Source organism: Pan paniscus, chromosome 1 (assembly GCF_029289425.2).
Source record: "Pan paniscus chromosome 1, NHGRI_mPanPan1-v2.0_pri, whole genome shotgun sequence".
Taxonomy (NCBI): Eukaryota; Metazoa; Chordata; class Mammalia; order Primates; family Hominidae; genus Pan; species Pan paniscus.
In genome coordinates, this window is record NC_073249.2 from 117,955,134 (window position 1) to 117,974,677 (window position 19,544).

Here is a 19,544-nt window from a genome sequence, read left to right on the forward strand (position 1 = left end):
CGTTTTATGTATTCTAATGAATTGTATTTGTACCTTATACAGTTTTATCAGGAAGGAAGGAATTTTTTTTTTCTTGAGACGGAGTCTTGCTCTGTTGCCCAGGCTGGGGTGCTGTGGTGCAATCTCGGCTCACTGCAGTCTCCACCTCCCAGGTTCAAGTGATTCTCCTGCCTCAGCCTCCTGAGTAGCTGGGATTACAGGCGTGTGCCACCACACCCAGCTAACTTTTGTATTTTTAGTAGCAATGGGGTTTCACCATGTTGGCCAAGCTGGTCTCAAACTCCTGACCTCCTGATCCGCCCACCTCAGCCTCCCAAAAGTGCTGGGATTACAGGGCATGAGCCACCGTACCAGGTGGAAGTAATTTTTAAGATAACTAAGTTAAATTGTTTCACTCCTGATGGAACTAAAACATGTAGGTCATGTGTAAATAATTTTTTTTTCTTTTTTTAAGATAAGGCCTGGCTCTGTCACCCAGGCTGGGATGTAGTGGCACGATCTCTGCTCATTGCAGCCTCTGCCTCCTGGGCTCAAGTGATCCTCGCACTTCAGCCTTCCCAGTAGCTGGAACTACAGGCATACACCTGGCTAAGTTTTGTTAAATTTTAATCATTAAAACTCATCTTTAGCCAAGTGCAGTGGCTCATACCCATAATCCAAGCACTTTGGGAGGCTGAGATGGAAGGATTGCTTGAGACCAGGAATTCAAGACCAGCCTGGGCAACAGAGTGAGACCCCATCTCTACAAAAAATTAATGAAAAAAAAAAGCCAAGCATGGTGGTGCACACCTGTAGTCCTCGTTACTCAAGAGAAAGAGATGGGAGGATCACTTTAGCCGAGGAGTTCGAGGCTGCAGTGAGCTGTGATTGCACCACTGCACTCCAAACTAGGTGACAGAGCAAGACTCCGTCACTTAAATAAACAAAACCTTATCTTTAAAACTAAAAAGTTATTTTAAAATAGGATTTTGTTTTGTATCCTATGCAAGGTTTTTACTTTTGTAACTTTTTTTGTTGTTGTTGTTTAGTGTCTAAATATGAATAACCAGGATGCTGCTGTTTACTCACCTTTTTAGATCTCTAGTTTCTAGGAATTTACAACCAAAAGTTCTGAAAGAACATGCTCAAAACCAACACCTTTTTTTGGTTGCAATCCAGTAAGTGCCAGGAGGGTCTGAATCTAGTTCCCTGCAAACTCCCTTTCCAGGTTACATTTTAAATAATTCAACCTCTGACCTAGTTGTCTATTTGAGATGGAAGAACTAAATTATTTAACTCATACAAAGCATTGAACTAGATTCTGAAGGGAAACAGCAAAGTATAGTACCTGCCCTGAAGAAGCTAATTTATATAGTAGGAAAGGTAAGGCATATACTATGCAAGTAAAATAAAAAACAGGAGGCAAATGCATGCCAAGTGGCTGTGCAGATGGTACAGTGCTCTAAAACAGAGTTTCTCAATCTCAGCACTAATGACATTTTGGATCAAAGAATTCTTTATTGTGGGAGGACTGTCCTGTGCATCATAAAATGTGTAGCAACATCCCTGGCCTCTACCCGGTAGATGCCAATAACACCTCCGCCACCCACCCCTCAGTTGTGATGATCAAAAATGTCAGAGGCAAATGTTGAGAGGGTGAGTAGACCAGCATGACTGCCTGAAAGAGTTCACATAAAGAAGTGGTGGACTGTAGACAACACATGGGCCGGGCAGTGGGGAGCTTGACAGGCAGAGCTGTGAAGGACCAGGGCTCAGCACCTGAGAAGTGGTGCTTGTCAGTGCCTGTGAATGAAGCTTGTTAGACCTGCTAGGAAGTTTGTGAGTAAGGTCAACATAGTCCTTCAGCAGTCTTAAACCATTTCTTTTCCCCGTTTTTGCCTCATTGTAGGGGATCAGACAACACCATCTTCTTTACAACCTATGCAAATGGCTCCTGCAGTAAGTATATTTTAGTCCCAGAAAATAATGTCCTGTTGTCCATTCATGGTAGAATTTTCTGGGTTGTGCAAGGTAGAAACATAAAAGGTCCCTCCATTCTCCTGAAATTGTAATAGCTAAAGAAAGCTGTTAGTGGTTATTAAAATCTTGAAAGTAAAACCAAATTACTACACTACCCAGATCAAGTAAAAATATAGGCTATACGTAGAGGCAATATTTAATCTTAGCAATGTATTTATGTAAAGCAAATATTATGCTACAGACAATAGCAAATTGAAATGCATGGTTATTTCTACAGGAAAGCAAGGGTTGTGTTTGTGTTTGCAGAAGCAGCTGGCTTCCCAAACTCTGACACAGTTTGAAAACAGAAAGCAAAATCTTTCATTTACTCATTCAACAGATATTTGAGCACCTGCTCATATGCTAAACACTGTTCTAAGGATGGAGAGAAGAAAACACCCAAGGCCTGCCCTCATGGAATGTAAATTCAAGAAAACCAAAACTCCAGCTGGGCATGATGGTTGCATGCCTGCAGTCCCAGCTACTTGGGAGGCTGAGACAGCAGGATTGCTTGAGCCCAGAAGTTCAAGGACAGCTTGGGCAATGTGGCAAGACCCCCAGCTCTTAAAAGAAAAGAAAAGAAAACTCAAGACAATTTAAAATAGGATAAGATAATTCCAAACTGTGCCATGAAGAAAGTAGAGCAGCACGCTGTGGCTTTTTTTTTTTTTTTTTTTGAGGCGGAGTCTTGCTCTGTCGCCCAGGCTGGAGTGCAGTGGCGCCATCTCCGCTCACCACAAGCTCCGCCTCCTGGGTTTACACCATTCTCCTGCCTCAGCCTCCTGTGTAGCTGGGACTACAGACGCCTGTCACCACGCCCGGCTAATTTTTTGTATTTTTAGTAGAGATGGGGTTTCACCGTGTTAGCCAGGGTGGTCTTGAACTCCTGACCTCGTGATCCACCCGGCTCGGCCTCCCAAAGTGCTGGGATTACAGGCGTGAGCCACCGCACCCGTCTGCTGTGGCTTTGATGTTTTTATGAAACACTGTATTAGAATTAAGTAATCTCTTACCTTTCCATTGAGCATAAAATCTGAAATGTATAAAATAAAACACAAATATGAATTGCCTATATCTAATGCTGTATCACTTTTTTTTTTTTTTTATGAGACGGAGTCTTGCTCTGTCACACAGGCTGGAGCGCAGTGGCGCGATCTCTGCCCACTGAAAACTCTGCATCCCGGGTTCACGCCATTCTCCTGCCTCAGCCTCCCGAGTAGCTGGGACTACAGGCGCCCACCACCACGCCTGGCTAAATTTTTTTGTATATTTAGTACAGATGGGGTTTCATGGTGTTAGCCAGTTTGGTCTCTATCTCCTGACCTCGTGATCTGCCCACCTCAGCCTCCCAAAGTTCTGGGATTACAGGCATGAGCCACTGCGCCTGGCCGCTGTATCACATTTTATGTTGTCACTTGATTAACATGCATAGTATTTAAAATGCTTTAGCTATAAAATTAAGACTGATTCTAAAACAACTGCTTTGAACTAGGCTCACCAGTAAGTGAAATTTTAATTAATATTTTGTCTTGTTTAAGAAGCTGACCTTGGGGCTCTGGAATTATGGAGAACTTCAGACTTGGGAAAAAGCTTCAAAACTATTGGTGTGAAAATCTACTCATTTGGTCTTGGGGGACGTTTCCTTTTTGCCTCTGTGATGGCTGATAAGGTAGGTATTGCCCTCTCCCCTTTGGGGTCTGATATTTCTGCAAATATCTCTCGTATAGATTCTCTTTATTACATGGCATTGACAGAGTTTCTTGTCTTTTTGTTATATTTAGTACCACTGTGAGTGTTAGGGGTGATTCTTTTTGCAAAGGCTGATTGACTGATAGGCTACTCTGCACTTTGGCCTTCTGTCACCATGTGAATTCTGTTATCTTTTTTGGGATTGTTTTTTTTTTTGAAACAAAGTCTCTCTCTGTTGCCTAGGCTGGAGTGCAGTGACGCAATCTCGGCTCACTGCACCCTCCGCCTCCCAGATTAAAGCAATTCACCTGCCTCAACCTCCCAAGTAAGTGGGACTATAGGTGTGCACCACCACACCCGGATAATTTTTGTATTTTTAGTAGAGATGGGGTTTTGCCATGTTGGCCGGGCTGGTCTTGAACTCCTGAGCTCAGGTGATCCCCCCACCTCAGCCTCCCAAAGTGCTGGGATTATAGGCGTGAGCCACCACGCCCGACCAGGATATTTTGATCCAGTGTTTGGGCATTACTCAGACATGGACATCTGTAGAAAGCAATCTCTTGCTCATTATCCAAGAATAAAAATATAATTAGATAACATTAATTGAGTGCCTACTATATGCTAGGTACTATTCTAAGTCCCAGGAATATGGCAGTGAACAAAACAGATGAATTTCCTGCTCTCAGAACTTACGTTTAAGGGGGAAAATAAATACTCAAAAAATAAATATGAAGGCTGGGGGTAGTGGCTCACACTTGTAATCTCAGGACTTTGGGAGGCTGAGGCGGGTGGATCCCTTGAGCCCAGGAATTCAAGACCAGCCTGGGCAACATGACAAAACCCTGTCTCTACAAAAAATAAGAAAATTAGCCAGGCATGGTGGCATGTGCCTATAGTCTCAGCTACTTGGGAGGCTGAGGTGGGAGGATCATCTGAGCCTGGGGAGGTTGAGGCTGCAGTGAGCTGTGATCATGCCACTGCATTCCAGCCTGGGTAACAGCACAAGACCCTGTCTCATAAATAAATATAAATGTGAGTGTGTGTGTATCAGGTAATAATTAAAGCCGCGAAGAAATCTAAAACAGTGAGAAAACAAAGTGTCAGGAGTCAGTGCTCTTTTAGACAGACTGTTTAGGATGGGCTCTCTGAGACCTAAGTGAAACAAGAACTTGACCATGTGGCCATCTGGGAGGAGAGTAGGATGAGGCACAGCCAGTGCAGAGACCCTCAGGCTGGAGCATGCCCGATCAATCCAAGCAAAGGGGGGAAGGGCAGTATGGGGGGAGCACAGAGAATAATAGTCCAAAGTGGGGCCAGAGGGGGTCTGGCCAGACCTTATGTGGCCTTTGTAGATCACAATTAGGATGTGGGCCTTACTCTTCTTGTGTTGGGAGCTGTGAGAGGGTTGTGAGCAGGGGAATGCTGAGATTTGGCTTCTCTTTTGAAGAATAGGTGTGCGCAGAACAGCCTGACAGGGGCACGCGCAGAAGCAGCGGGAGCGCCGGGAGCTCTCTCAGGAGTCCAAGCTGGGGAGGTGGTAGCTTGGCCAGGCTCTTGGCAGTGGGTAAGGGGGCAGGTGGTGAGACTGTGGATATATTTTTAAACATATTACTAATAGGACTTGCTGATGGATTTGATGTGGGTTGTGAGAGAATGAGTGGAATCAAGGGTACCTTTAAGAGTCTGTATCCTGAGCGCCTGAATGGTGGTGCCATTTTCTAGGATGGCAAAGACTGCAGGAGGAGCAGGTTGTGGGAGAAAAATCAAGAATTCTGTTTTGGGCCGAGCATGGTGGCTCACGCCTTAATCCCAGCCCTTTAGGAGGCTAAGGCGAGCAAATCACTTGCGGTCAGGAGTTTGAGAGCAGCCTGGCCAACATGGCGAAACCCTGTCTCTACTAAAAAATACAAAAAATTAGCCAAGCGTGGTGGCGCATGCCTGTAATCCCAGCTACTCGGGAGGCTGACGCACAAGAATCAACTGGACTGTGGAGACGGAGGTTGCAGTGAGCCAAGATCATGCCACTGCACTCCAGCCTGGGCAGCAGAGTGAGACTCTGTCTCAAAAAAAATAAAAAAAGAATTCAGTTCTGCATATGAGACACCTATTAGATATCTGAATGGAGATGTCAAGTGAGCATTTGGGTATATGAATCTCCCTAATTGCTATGGTATTTGAAGCCATGTGACCAGATGATATCTTCTGGAGGAGTAAGTAGGTAGCAAAGAGGTGGGAGGACTGAGCAAGCCCTGAAGCACCCACAACTGAAAGGTTGGAAAGAGAAGAATCCAGCAAAGAAGACTGAGAGGGAGGGATCAGGGAGGAAGAGGGAAATCAGGACCATTGAGTTAGGTGCATTCTGAGAATTATCCGCTGGAGTTGGCGACGTGGAGGTTGTTGGTGACCTTGACAAAAGCACTTCATTGGAAGTTAAAAGGCCGATTGGAGTGACTTCAGTGAGAACTAGAGATGAAGAAGTAGGCAGTAAATACAGATAACTCTCCAGAGCCATTTTGTAATATCCTCCCAATAACCCTGTGAGCTAATAGTATTACCTCAGTTTTATAGGTGAGGAAATTGAGTAACTTACCTAGGGTCAACCAGTAGTGGAATCCTGCTGGAAATCAGACTCAAATTCCAGAGGTAGCTTCCTATGCTATACTGCATATATGGTATAATGCTGTCTACAGAATTAAAATTTTGCGATGTACTTTTGAACTCTGGTTTCTACCTACAGTAATGAGAATAAGATTCAAAGTAATAAGACATGTTGGTATAAGTTGAATAAGTTAAATGTACTTATCACTGAACTTTAAAGAGTATTTAATCTAAGGAAACACCGACATTAATTCTCATGCTCAGGCTAACTGTATCTAGTAGCGATGTTAAGCTATTTATCAGAGAGTTAAGTTTTAATTGCTTTCTTAACAGACTCTTTTCGTCAGCCAAATACTCCCTAATCAGTTTCCTTATAGTAATTTCCGACTCTCCTTGGCCTCTTTCCAGCCCATGCCTGTTCCCTTCATCCTGGCTATTCTGAGAGACTTCCTTAGAGAGAAGGCGTGTTACATCTTGACTTCCCTTGTGATCTCCCAAACATGGGTTTCATCTCTATTTTCTAGACCCTTAAGTATATAATTCTTTAAATTATGCAAGCACTGTATGAAAGGGACCAAACTTTTATGCAGTAGTCATCATTTTAAGAATTACCTGAGTGTATGCAAATGGCTATAAAGCCAACCTAATGTTCTTATCAAATCCTTAGCTCTACGGAAGGAGGTGGACTATCAGAGACCAAGACTATACTATCTTACAGGGCCGCATCAGAATGAAGAATTCAAAGGGAAAGCCAAGATAGCCTTACTTAGAATAGAATGGATTGTTCCTTTACCTAGAACTTTGCTAGGGGCTAGAAATTGCTTTGGTAATTGGTACTATGACCTTTCATTCATAGCAATCGTACCCAGTAGAGAAATGGATAATAGTAATTATTTAAAACATTCTTGTTCATGTCCCTGCCCATGGCATCTTGGCAGAAAATTAGAAAGATAAATATTGACATCTGTTCTAGGATACAACAAGAAGGATCCACGTTTCAACAGATCAAGGGGACACATGGAGCATGGCCCAGCTCCCCTCCGTGGGACAGGAACAGTTCTATTCTATTCTGGCAGCAAATGATGACATGGTATTCATGCATGTAGATGAACCTGGAGGTAAGAGCTTTTTAGTGGCTTACCCTTAAAAGCATAGAGATGTAAGCTTTGAGCAGCTTTTATTTTTACATGTCGAGTTTTCCTCTTACCCCTAGAAATTTATTAGTGCCCTACTGATTTTTCTGTCCTAGAGATCATCTGTAGCCCCTGTTAAAAATGCCACTTGTTTTGGTAGCTTGTGTGTATGTTCAGGTGTTCTAGAGCAGAGCTGCTCAAAGAATGGTCAGCAGACTGGTACTGATTTGCAAACTGTCTGTTACCAGATAAGTACAGAAATTGAGAGCAAGAGTTTGGAAACTCTTCTAGCCTTTTGACAAAGCAATTTTATGTCTGTTGGATCTAATGACAAAAAATTAGGGGTTTATGGCTGGGCGCAGTGGCTCACACCTGTAATCCTGGCACTTTGGGAGGCTGAGGCGGGCAGATCACGAGGTCAGGAGATCGAGACCGTCCTGGCTAACACAGTGAAACCCCATCTCTACTACAAAAAATACAAAAAATTAGCTGGCCGTGGTGGCGAGCACCTATAGTCCCAGCTACTCAGGAGGCTGAGGCAGGAGAATGGCATGAACCCGGGAGGTGGAGCTTGCAGTGAGCTGAGATCGTGCCACTGCACTCCAGCCTGGGCAACAGAGCGAGACTCCATCTCAAGAAAAAAAAACTTAGGGGCATATATTTTGTTTACCTTTTCATTTTCTAATGATTAGTTTTTATTATGTTTTACAAAAGCATCAGTTTGTGACATATTGGAAATCTTACAAATTGATCCTTCACTACAGATAGTTTGAGAAGCATTGTTCTAGAGTGTAAAGATTTAAAAATATGTAAACTAAACACAGGGCCTCTCCCACCAAAATATATCTGGGAAGAGTTTTTCTGTAGCATCTGATTAATTTATTCAACAAACTCAGCATTTGCCATATTCCAGGCACTAAGCTGGGTACTAGAATTAAAGATGGGCATAAAGATCTTGAGTATCAAACCTTGATTAATTCTCAGGTCTGAGTCTTCATCATGAAGAGACACAATTGGCTACTGTGTTTGGTCAGGCAGATAATCATGTATGTGGTTAGACTATTGTTTTTCTCTTTGGTTCCACCCAAGACTTAGTATTTTTGTTTGTTTGCCTATTTCAGACACTGGGTTTGGCACAATCTTTACCTCAGATGATCGAGGCATTGTCTATTCCAAGTCTTTGGACAGACATCTCTACACTACCACAGGCGGAGAGACGGACTTTACCAACGTGACCTCCCTCCGCGGCGTCTACATAACAAGCGTGCTCTCCGAAGGTGAGTCTCGGCATCGCAGTGGTGTACTGTGCCTTCAGCTGCATGTGGTAGGATTTGAGGCTTCGGGGAACCTGTCCCCTAGTAATGTTGCTTGCCAAGCCAACAAGCCTACCCATGTACATTTTTTTGTTTCCTTTTTTTTTTATTGTGGCAATATGTCTAACAAAATTTGCAGTTTTTAACATTGTATAGGGTACAATTCAGTAGCATTAAGCACAGTCACAATGTTGCACAACCATCACCCCTATTTCCAGAGCTTTTTCATCATCCCAAATCGAAATTGCACCAGGTGCACAAGCACTCCTCATTCCCCACCCAGTCGCCCAGCTCTGGTAACCAACATTCTATTTTATGTCTCAGTGAATTTGCCTATTCTAGGTAGCTCATGTAAGCAGAATCATACACTATTGGTTGTTGTATGTCTGGCTTCTTTCATTTTGCATATTGTTTCAAAGTTCAGCCACATTGCAGCATGTTTTAGAATTTCACTTATTGCTTTTTAAGACTAGAATATATTCCTTTGTTTGAATATAGCACCTTTTTTTTTTCTTTCTTTCTTTTTTTTTTTTTTTTTGAGATGGAGTCGCTCTGTTGCCCAGACTGGAGTGCAGTGGCGTGATCTCAGCTCACTGCAACCTTGGTCTCCCAAGTTCAAGGGATTCTCCTGCCTCAGCCTCCTGAGTAGCTGGGTTTACAGGTGTGTGCCACCACACCCAGCTAATTTTTGTATTTTTAGTAGAGATGGGGTTTCACCATGTTGGCCAGGTTGGTCTCGAGCTCCTGACCTCAGGTGATCTGCCTGCCTTGGCCTCCCAAAGTGCTGGGATTCCAGGCGTGAGCCACCATGCCCAGCCTGTTTTTTATTCCTCCATTGATGGACACTTAGGCTGTTTCCATTTTCAGCTCTTATGAATACTGAATGCTGCCATGAACATTGTTATACATGTAACTGTTTAAGTCAATGCTTTCAGTTCCTTTGGGGATATATGTAGGAGTGAAATAGCAGGATCACATGATAATTCCATGTTTCTCTTTTGGAGGAAATACCAATGGGTTTTCCACATGGTTGTACCATTTTACATGCAATACAAAAGGATTCCAATTTCTCTACTTCACTGCAAACACATGATATTCTCTTATTTTTGTAACAGCACTCCTAATGGGAGTGAAATAGTATCTCGTTTATAGCTTTGATTTGCATTTCTCTAATGACTAAAGATGTTGAACAACTTTTTATATGCTCGTTGGCCATGTGAATATCTTCGTTGAAGAAGCTTCTAATTGAGTCCTATGGATGGCAGTGATTTTTAAAGTTGTATTCACTGATGCTCCTCTGGTGCTTATGACAATTTTTGCACATAGTAGATGTTCAGTAATACTTGCCAAATGAGCCTACAAATAAACGGCTGAACAGCCTTGCACTCAAAACCATACAGTGAACACACTTGAAAAACATTTAAGACTGAGCCTCAAGTATGATAGGCAGGAATGGGGAGGGAAGGGCATTTTCAGCTGAAGGAAGTACACATGCAAAGTATCAGAGTCGCTGGGCGTGGTGGCTCACGCCTGTAATCCCAGCACTTTGGGAGGCTGAGGCAGGTGGATCATGAGGTCAGGAGATCGAGACCATCCTGGCTAACACGGTGAAACCCCGTCTCTACTAAAAATACAAAAAATTAGCTGGGCGTGGTGGTGGACACCTGTAGTCCCAGCTACTCAGGAGACTGAGGCAGGAGAATGGCGTGAACCCGGGAGGCAGAGCTTGCAGTGAGCCAAGACCACGCCACTGCACTCCAGCCTGGGCAACAGAGTGAGACTGCATCTCAAAAAAAAAAAAGGTATGAGAGTCACAGGAGGGTTTGGCCTGGTGGTGGTGGTGAGACATTGGGTGATGCCGGGGGAGGAGGGATCAGGAGGACAGTCCAGCAGGGACAGACCAAACCCATGCAAATTCAGGCTCCCTATTTTAAATAAGTTATGATAAATAGAACTAGGAGTGAGGAGAGCAACAACAAGTAGAAAAAAAGATGTTTTGAATCTATGTTGTTTAGGTAATAAAATGAGTCTTCTATATTGGGAGATGTAGGCCTATGAGAATAAGCCTGAATTTGACCCACTTCCTGCTCTTCTTGGTAAGGGTGCATAGCAATAGCCAGCCAGGGTTCTTCTTGTGTTCTACTCAATGACTCTACAGAGCTCACCTTTCCTTAGGCCCAGTTATACAAATAAACACATTAGTCTCAAGTACAAAGACTCTTAAAGTGTCATTTTATTTATATATTTATTTTTCGGTAGGAGGTAGGGGCTGTTTTTATTTTGTAAAGTCCTGGCAGTGGCCTACAAGGTCCTGGAGATATGGCTCCCGGTTTCCTCCCTGACTCACCTCCAGCGCTTCTCTTTCCATCTGCCCTACTCTCATCATACTGTCCACCTGCCAGTTCTTAACACAGCAGGTACACATGCACATGCACAGATTAGAGTTTGCACCGACAGTTCCCTCTGTTTCTCCAGATGTCCGCAAGGCTGATATGTCTGTACTCATGTATTACTTTTTGAATGAGACCTTCCCTGACTATCCTATTTTAAATTCCAGTTTGCCCTCGCCTCCTCACACACACACTATCAATCCACCTTTAGCTGCGCAAGTATTTTCCATAGTACTTATTTTCTAGCATACTACATAATTTACTTATTTACTATGTCTAGTGCTTGTCTCGCCCTACCGGAATGTATTTTTCACAATATTTGTCTGTTTAGTTCACTGATACATTACCAAAGGCTTACAAAAGTTTTCACTCTGGGTGTGGTGGCTCATGCGTGTAATCCTAGCACTTTGGGAGACCAAAGTGAGTGGATGACTTGAGGTCAGGAGTTGGAGAACAGCCTGGCCAATATGGTGAAACCCAGTCTGTACTAAAAATACAAATTAGCCAGACCTGGTGGCATGCACCTGTAGTCCCAGCTACTCAGGAGGCTGAGGCAGGAGAATCGCTTGAACCTGGGAGGCAGAGGTTGCAGTGAGCCGAGATGGTGCCACTGCGCTCCAGCCTGGGTGATAGAACAAGACTCTGTCTCAAAAAAAAGAGTTTTCACATAGTAGGCACTCAGTAGATGTTTGAGTAAATGAATTTTCCTTCATTTGCTTCCTTGTTTGCTTTTTCTTAGAAAAGGAGCCCAGGCACAGTGGCTCACACCTGTAATCCCAGCACTTCGGGAGGCTGAGGCGGGTGAATCACCTGAGGTCAGAAGTTGGAGACCAGCCTGACCAACATGGTGAAACCCCGTCTCTACTAAAAATACCAAACATTAGCCAGGCGGCAGGTGCCTGTAATCCCATCTACTCGAGAGGTTGAGGCAGGAGAATTGCTTGAACCCAGGAGGCAGAGGTTGCAGTGAGCTGAGATTGTGCCATTGCACTCCAGCCTGGGCAACAAGAGCAAAACTCCGTCTCAGTAAATAAATAAATAAATAAAAATAAAGGAAAACTCAAAGGATATTATCTCTGAATTTAAAACCTGCAACAGTTTATATCATTGAAAATAAGAATGGGGAAGAGACGAGGGAAAAAAGAAAGGTACAAGAAAGATAGGATATGGAGTAGTGGAGAGACAATAATTCAGAGTTATTAATCCAGAACTCTGCACACTTACTGAATCTCAAGAGTCCCTAAAACAAGGCTAGTGTCATGGCCTTGTCCGAATAAAGATTAGGATGCCTTCCTGTGGTAGATTTTACTTCCCAGGCAAGCAAACAGGGAAGGAGAATGGACATCAGCCTGTTCATGTTGGTAAGGAGTTAAAAGGTATTTTTTTCAAAGAGTATCAGTCCTAAATAATTTGTGGAATTAATTGGGTCCTGTTCAGGTGGGACACCTTCTTCAAATATCTCTTTTTTTTTTTTTTTTTTTTTTGAGACAAGAGTTTTGCTCTTGTTGCCCAGGCTAGAGTGCAATGGCATGATCTTGACCCCCTGCAGCCCCCACCTCCTGGGTTCAAGTGATTCTCCTGTCCCGGCCTCCCGAGTAGCTGGGATTACAGGCCCCCACCACCACACCCGGCTAATTTTTTGTATTTTTGGTAGAGTCAGGGTTTCACCATGTTGGCCAGGCTGGTCTCAAACTCCTGACCTCAGGTGATCCACCTGCCTTGGCCTCCCAAAGTGCTGGGATTACAGGCATGAACCACTGCACCTGGCCTCAAATATCATATTTAAAGTGCTGCTCCGTTACCAACAATGAGCCGTTTTGTGAGGTGTTACAAGCTTGTCGGACTCCAGGTGCTATACGGTCTCAGGAGAGAGTCATGCAGTGATAAAGTGAATCTAACCTAGGTACTTCCAGTGTATCAGACTTAATGATGTTCTCTTCCCATTCAGATAATTCTATCCAGACCATGATCACTTTTGACCAAGGAGGAAGGTGGACGCACCTGAGGAAGCCTGAAAACAGTGAATGTGATGCTACAGCAAAAAACAAGAATGAGGTTTGTTTACTCTAATGTGTGCAGAGCACAGCAGCCTTTCCATTGTGCTCTGATCAGTGCCAGCCTTTTGGATGATGAAGTTTCATACTTGATTAGGGTCCTCAGCATAAGGTGGAAAGTTTGGAGATGAGAGTAATGAAATTAACTTAGAATTTCGGAAGTAAGAACTGAGGAAAGGTCAAAATACTATGGATTATTTGTCTCTTAAAGAAGAACAAAACTGAGGGCTAACAATTTGTGGTTCACTAAACTGCTGAATTAAAACAATGGCCAGAGGGGCTGGTGATTAGTTAGGGGTCAGCATGGCAGCTGGGAGACTTTAGAGGTTCTGCAAGAAGCCACAGCTCCACCATTCATAAGCAGTGCACAGCCTTGCTCATCGGAAACAAGAGGAAGAGGATCTGGCCTTCCTTTCCCTCTGCCTAGGCTCCCATGGCCAGTGGGTGGTGACCTGCTTAGTGCACAGGGACGCAAGGCAGCCCTCCTTGCAGAGAGTTTGGGAACCAGAACTATGCAGGTGTCACTCCAGGAGATCTAAAGCCTGGAGTGACAGGCCTTGGCAGGCAAGGAAAAAAGGGGGAAAAAAAACAAGCTTTTTATCTGGCTCTCACAGAATGTGAGCTTGGGGGACAGCTGGAGTTCCTTCAGAAACTGAAGTACCGGTAGTTCCCGAACCCTCCTTAGTGTCTGTATCACTGACATACACTTTGCTTTTCTAGGTGGGGTTTTCTGTTTTGTTTTAAGAGCCTCAAATGATGAGAGAAAGTGTGCCTTCCTACACCACCCAAACACACTCTCCTCCTTTACACTCGCAAGCACTGTTGCATCTACCCGACTTTCTGACCCCAGTTTCCCATCTGTCTGCCTTGGCCCTGCCCAGCCACTGCCTTCCTCACCTTAAGCCTGGGCAGGTTCAGTGGCCTCTGTGTTTGCCTTGCTGCCTGCAGGCTCCCCATGCCTCTCCCTGCCCAGCGCTCGTTGTGGCTCTCTTGGCCTGTGATGAATGGCCTCTGTCCCTGACCTGGTGAGTAAAGGTTCTCTCCTGGTGGGCCCTCTGCTGCCTTTTCATTGTCATTGCTCACCTTATCCCTGACACACCCCTTGTAACCCCCTGCCATTCCCTGAACACCCACACTATTCCTGGAGGAAGTTGGGCCTGTCTCCCCCAACCCCAGTTGACTAGGATTGGTGGAAATTCTAACCACCCTCAGTGACCATCCAGTTAGAGCTAATCATTCCTCTTCATTTCATTAATAGTTTGCTTGAACCTCTTCTTTTTTAAAAAATAGTAGTAAAATATACATAATATAATATTTATTATCATTTTAGCCATTTTGAACCCTTTTTAGAGCGTTAACTTTCATTCGGCTGTATACCTCAACTAGTTTCTGACAATACATTTTCCCCCAGCTTTATGGAGGCATAACTGACAAAAATTGTATATTTACAATGTACACTGTGATGTTTTGATATATATATACATTGTGAAATGATTATCACAATCAAGCTAACTAACATATGCATCACCTCACAATTATCTTTTGTGTGTGTGGTGAGAACATTTAGGATCTATTCTCTTAGCAAACTTCAAGTAACAATACAGTATTCTAGACTGTAGTCACCATGTATATTTTCCCTCAAAAGCTTATTCATCCTGCATAACTGAAACTATGTACCCTTTGGCCTTCATCTCCCCATAACCCAAGCCCCAAAAGCCACCATTCTACTCCCTGCTTCTGTGAGTTTGACATTTTTACATTCCACTTATAAATGAGATCATGCAGTATTTGTCTTTCTGTGCTGGGCTTATTTTACTTAACATAATGCCTCCCAGGTTCACCATGTTTTCAACAGATGACAGGATTTCCTTCTTTTTTAAGGCTGAATAATATTCCATTTTCTTTGTCCATTCATCCATCTGTAGACGCTTAGGTTGATTCTGTAGCTTGGCTATTGTGAATAATACTGCAGTGGACATGGGAGCACAGATATCTTTTGGACATACCGATTTCATTTCTCTTGAATATGAACCCAGAAATGGGATTGCTGGTAGTTCTGTCCTTCATTTTCTTTTTTTTTCTTTTTTTTAAAGACACAGTCTTGCCCCGTCACCAAGGCTGGAGTACAATAGCACGATCTTGGCTCATTTCAACCTCCGCCTCCCGGGTTCAGGTGATTCTCCTGCCTCAGCCTCCCAAGTAACTGAGATTACAGGCATGTGCCACCACGCCCGGCTAATTTTTTGTGTCTTTAGTAGTGACGGGGTTTCACCATATTGGCCAGGCTGGTCTCGAACTCCTGACCTCGTGATCCACCCGCCTCTGCCTCCCAAAGTACTGGGATTGCAGGCATGAGCCACCATGCTCGGCCCTGCTGTTATTCATTTTCTAGGAAAATTTCTTACGGTATTGCATAATGGCTGTACCAGTTTACATTCCCACCAACAGTGTACAGGGTTCCCTTTTTTCCATGTCCTTGCCAATACTTACCTTTTATCTCTTTGATAATAGCCATTCTAACTTGGGTGAGATAATATCTCATTGTGGTTTTTATTTGTATTTCCCTCATGATTAGTGATGTTGGGCATTTTTTCGTATACCTGTTGGCCATTTATATGTCTTCTTTTGATAAATGGCTGTTCAGGTCCTTTGCCCATTTTTTAGTTGGATTATTTGTTTTCTTGCTACTGATTTGTTTGGATATTAACCCCTTGTAAGATGTATGGTTTGCAAGTATTTTCTCCCATTCTGTGTATTGTCTGTCTTCTGTCTTTTGGTGGTTTCCTTTGCTTTGCAGAAGCTTTTTAGTTTGATACAATCTGATTTGTCTGTTTTTGTTTTTTGTTGCCTGTGCTTTTAGGGTCGTATCCAAAAAGCCATTGCCCAGATGAATGTCAAGAAGCTTTTTCCCCTATATTTCCTTCTAGTAGTTTTACAGTTTCAAGTCTTAAATTTATGTCTCTAATCCATTTTGAGTTGATTTTTGTACATGACATGAAATAAGGATTGAGGCCAGGTGTGGTGGCTCACACCTGTAATCCCAGCACTTTGGGAGGCCAAGGAGGGTGGATCACGAGGTCAGGAGATCGAGACCATCCTGGCCAACATGGTGAAATCCCGTCTCTACCAAAAATACAAAAATTAGCTGGGTATGGTGATGTGCACCTGTAGTCCCAGCTACTTGGGAGACTGAGGCAGGAGAATTGCTTGAACCTGGGAGGCGGAGGTTGCAGTGAGCCAAGACCGCACCATTGCACTCCAGCCTGGCGACAGAGCAAGACTCCGTCTCAAAAAAAAGAAAGAAGGGTTGAAATTTATTCTTCTGCATATAGATATTCAGTTTTCCCAGCACCGTTTATTTAAGAGGCTGTCTTTTTCACATTGTGTGTTCTTGACACCCTTGTCAAAGTTAAGTTGACAATAAATGCATAGATTTATTTCTGTGCTCTCTATTCTGTTCCATTAGTCTATTTGTTTTTAACGCCAGTACCATGCTGTTTTGATTACTATAGCTCAATAATATATTTTGAAATTAGGTAGCATGATACCCCCAGCTTTGTTCTTTTTGCTTGCAATTACTTTGGTTATTCAGGGTCTTTTGTGGTTCCATATAAATTTTAGGATTTTTTCTATTTCTGTGAAAAATACCATTGGAATTTTTTTTTAAGAGGCAAAGTCTTACTCTGTCACCCTGACTGGGGTCCAGTGGAATAATCATAGGTCACTGCAGGCTCAAATTCCTGGGCTCACACAATCCTCCCACCTCCCAAGTAGCTAGGTGTGTACCACCACACCTGTCTAATTTTGGTACTTTTTGGTAGAGATGGGGTTTCACCATGTTGCCCAAGCTAGTCTTGAACTCCTGGCCTCAAGTGATCCTACCACCTCAGCCTCTCAGCTGGGATTACAGATGTGAGCCACCACAACTGGTTGTTTTGTTCTTGATGTACCTTAAGTACCTAAAACAGTGCCTGAAATATAGCAGGTACTCAGTAAACATCTGATGAATTAATTAATGTGTTTGGATTGTTCTGTGTTGTCACAGAAAGAGGGTTATTTATAACCATATAATAGTAAAAAAAGACAGTTAAAATAATAGGCATTACATTTAATCTGTAGATCACTTTGGGTAGTATGGACATTTTAACAATATTAATTATTCCAATCCAGGAACATAGGATATATTTCCTTTTTTTTTTTTTTTTTTTTTTTTTTTGTCATCTTCAATTTCTTTCATCAATGTTTTGTAGTTTTTAGTCTTTCACCTCCTTGGTTAAATTTATCCCTAAGTTTTTTTTTTTTTTTTTTTTAAGTTTTTTTCTTGTACTATTGTAGATGAAATTTTCTTGATTTCTTTTTTGGATAGTTTGTTGTTAGTGTATATTGTATTTTTATATGTTGATTTTATATTCTGCAACTTTTTTGAATTTATTAGTTTTAACATTTTTGGTGGAGTCTTTAAAGATTAAGGATTTTTATATATAAGCTCATGTCACCTGCAGACAGACAATTTTACCTCTTTCTTTCTGGTTTGGATGCTTTTTGTTTTTATTTCTTTTTCTTACTTAATTGCTCCAGCTAGGACTTCCATTACTATAATGAACAGAAGTGGTGAGAATGGTCATCTTTGTCTTATTCCTGATCTTAGAGGAAAAGGTTTAGCTTTTGACTGTTTGAGTATGATGTTAGCTGTGGGCTTGTCACATATAGCCTTTATTATGTTGAGGTATATCCCTTTTATACCTAATTTATTGAGAGTTTTTATCATGAATGGGTTTATTATGTTGAGGTATATCCCTTTTATACCTAATTTATTGAGAGTTTTTATCATGAATGGGTGTTGAAATTTGTTAAGTGCTTTTTCTGGATTTATCAAGATGATATGATTTCTATCCTTCATTCTATTAATGTGGCATATCTCATTTATTGATTTGCATATGTTGAACCATCCTTGCATTCCACAGATAGATCCTACTTGATCATGGTATATAATCTGTTTAATATGCTGTTGAATTCAGTTTGTTAGTATTTTGTTGAGAATTTTTGCATCTATGTTCATCAGAGATATTGACCTGTAATTTTGTTTTCTTCTAGTGTCCTTGTCTGGTTTTGGTAGCAGGGTAATACCACCCTTATAAAATGAGTTTGGAAGTGTTCCATTCTCTTCAATTTTTGGAAGAGTTTGAGAAGGATCGGTCTTAATTCTTCTTTGAAGAAAGTTTGCTAGAATTCACCATTGAATCCATCAGGTCCTAGGCTTTTCTTGTTGGGAGGTTTTTGATTACTGATTGAGCCTCCTTACTCATATTAGTATGTTCAGATTTTCTATTTCTTCTTCATGATACAGTCTTGGTAAGCTGTATATGTCTAGAAATTCATCCATTTTTTTCTAGATTATCCAATTTGTTGATGTATAATTGTTCATAGTAGTCTCTTAGGATCCTTTGTTTTTTCTGTAGTATAAGTTGTAATGTCTCCTCTTACATTTCTGATTTTACTTGAGTCTTCTCTTTTTTCCTTATTCTAATTAAAAGTTTGTCACTTTTTTATCTTGTCAAAAAAAAACAACTCTAAGTTTCATTGATCTTTCCTGTTATTTTTCTAACTGCTATTTCAGTTATTTCTGCTCTGTTATTATTTCCTCCCTTCTGCTAACTTTGGGCTTAGTTTGTTCTTTTTCTAGTTCCTTGAGGTATAAAGTTAAGATTTTTGAGATTTTTCTTTTTTCTTAATGTAGACATTTATCACCATAAACTTTCTTCTTAGAACTGCTTTTGCTGCATCCCTTAAGTTTTAATATGTTGTGTTTCCCTTTTCATTTGTCTCAAGATTTTTTTAAATTTCCCTTTGACTCATTGGTTGTTCAAGAATATGTTGTTCAATTTCCACATTCATGTGAATTTTCCAATTTTCCTCCCTTTACTGATTCTAGTTTCATAATGTTGTAGTTGAAAAGAACTTGAGGCCAGGCGCAGTGGCTCACGCCTATAATCCTAGCACTTTGGGAGGCTGAGGTGGGTGGATCACGAGGTCAGGAGTTCAAGACCAGCCTGGCCAACTTGGTCTCTACTAAAAATACAAAAAAAAAAATAGCTGGGCGTGGCAGCGGGTGCCCTTAATCCCAGCTACTCAGGAGGCTGAGGCAGAGAATTGTTTGAACCCGGGAGGCGGAGCTTGCAGTGAGCCAAGATCACGCCACTGCACTCCAGCCCAGGTGACAGAGTGAGACTCCATCTCAAAAAAAAAAGAAAGGATACTTGAGGTGATTTCAGTCTTACATTTGTTAAGGCTTGTTTTGTGGCCTAACATATGCACTATCCTGGAGAATATTCTCTGTGCACTTGAAAAGAATGTATATTCTGCTGCTAT

The 19,544-nt window shown here is 42.2% G+C and overlaps 1 protein-coding gene across 3 annotated transcripts in view; it reads left to right on the forward strand.

Annotated features, from left to right (window-relative positions):
• The window catches only part of SORT1 (sortilin 1), an 88,237-nt gene that overhangs the window by 48,436 nt on the left and 20,257 nt on the right, over positions 1 to 19,544 (forward strand). For 2 of the 3 annotated variants that reach the window (XM_034932867.3, XM_055114918.2), the window contains exons 7-11: positions 1,889 to 1,938; positions 3,537 to 3,667; positions 7,259 to 7,403; positions 8,540 to 8,695; positions 13,070 to 13,176. In XM_034932867.3, the coding sequence (XP_034788758.2) occupies positions 1,889 to 1,938; positions 3,537 to 3,667; positions 7,259 to 7,403; positions 8,540 to 8,695; positions 13,070 to 13,176 (589 nt within the window). The remainder of the gene's footprint in view (positions 1 to 1,888; positions 1,939 to 3,536; positions 3,668 to 7,258; positions 7,404 to 8,539; positions 8,696 to 13,069; positions 13,177 to 19,544) is intronic. The other variant, XM_055114907.2, reaches the window with a different exon arrangement.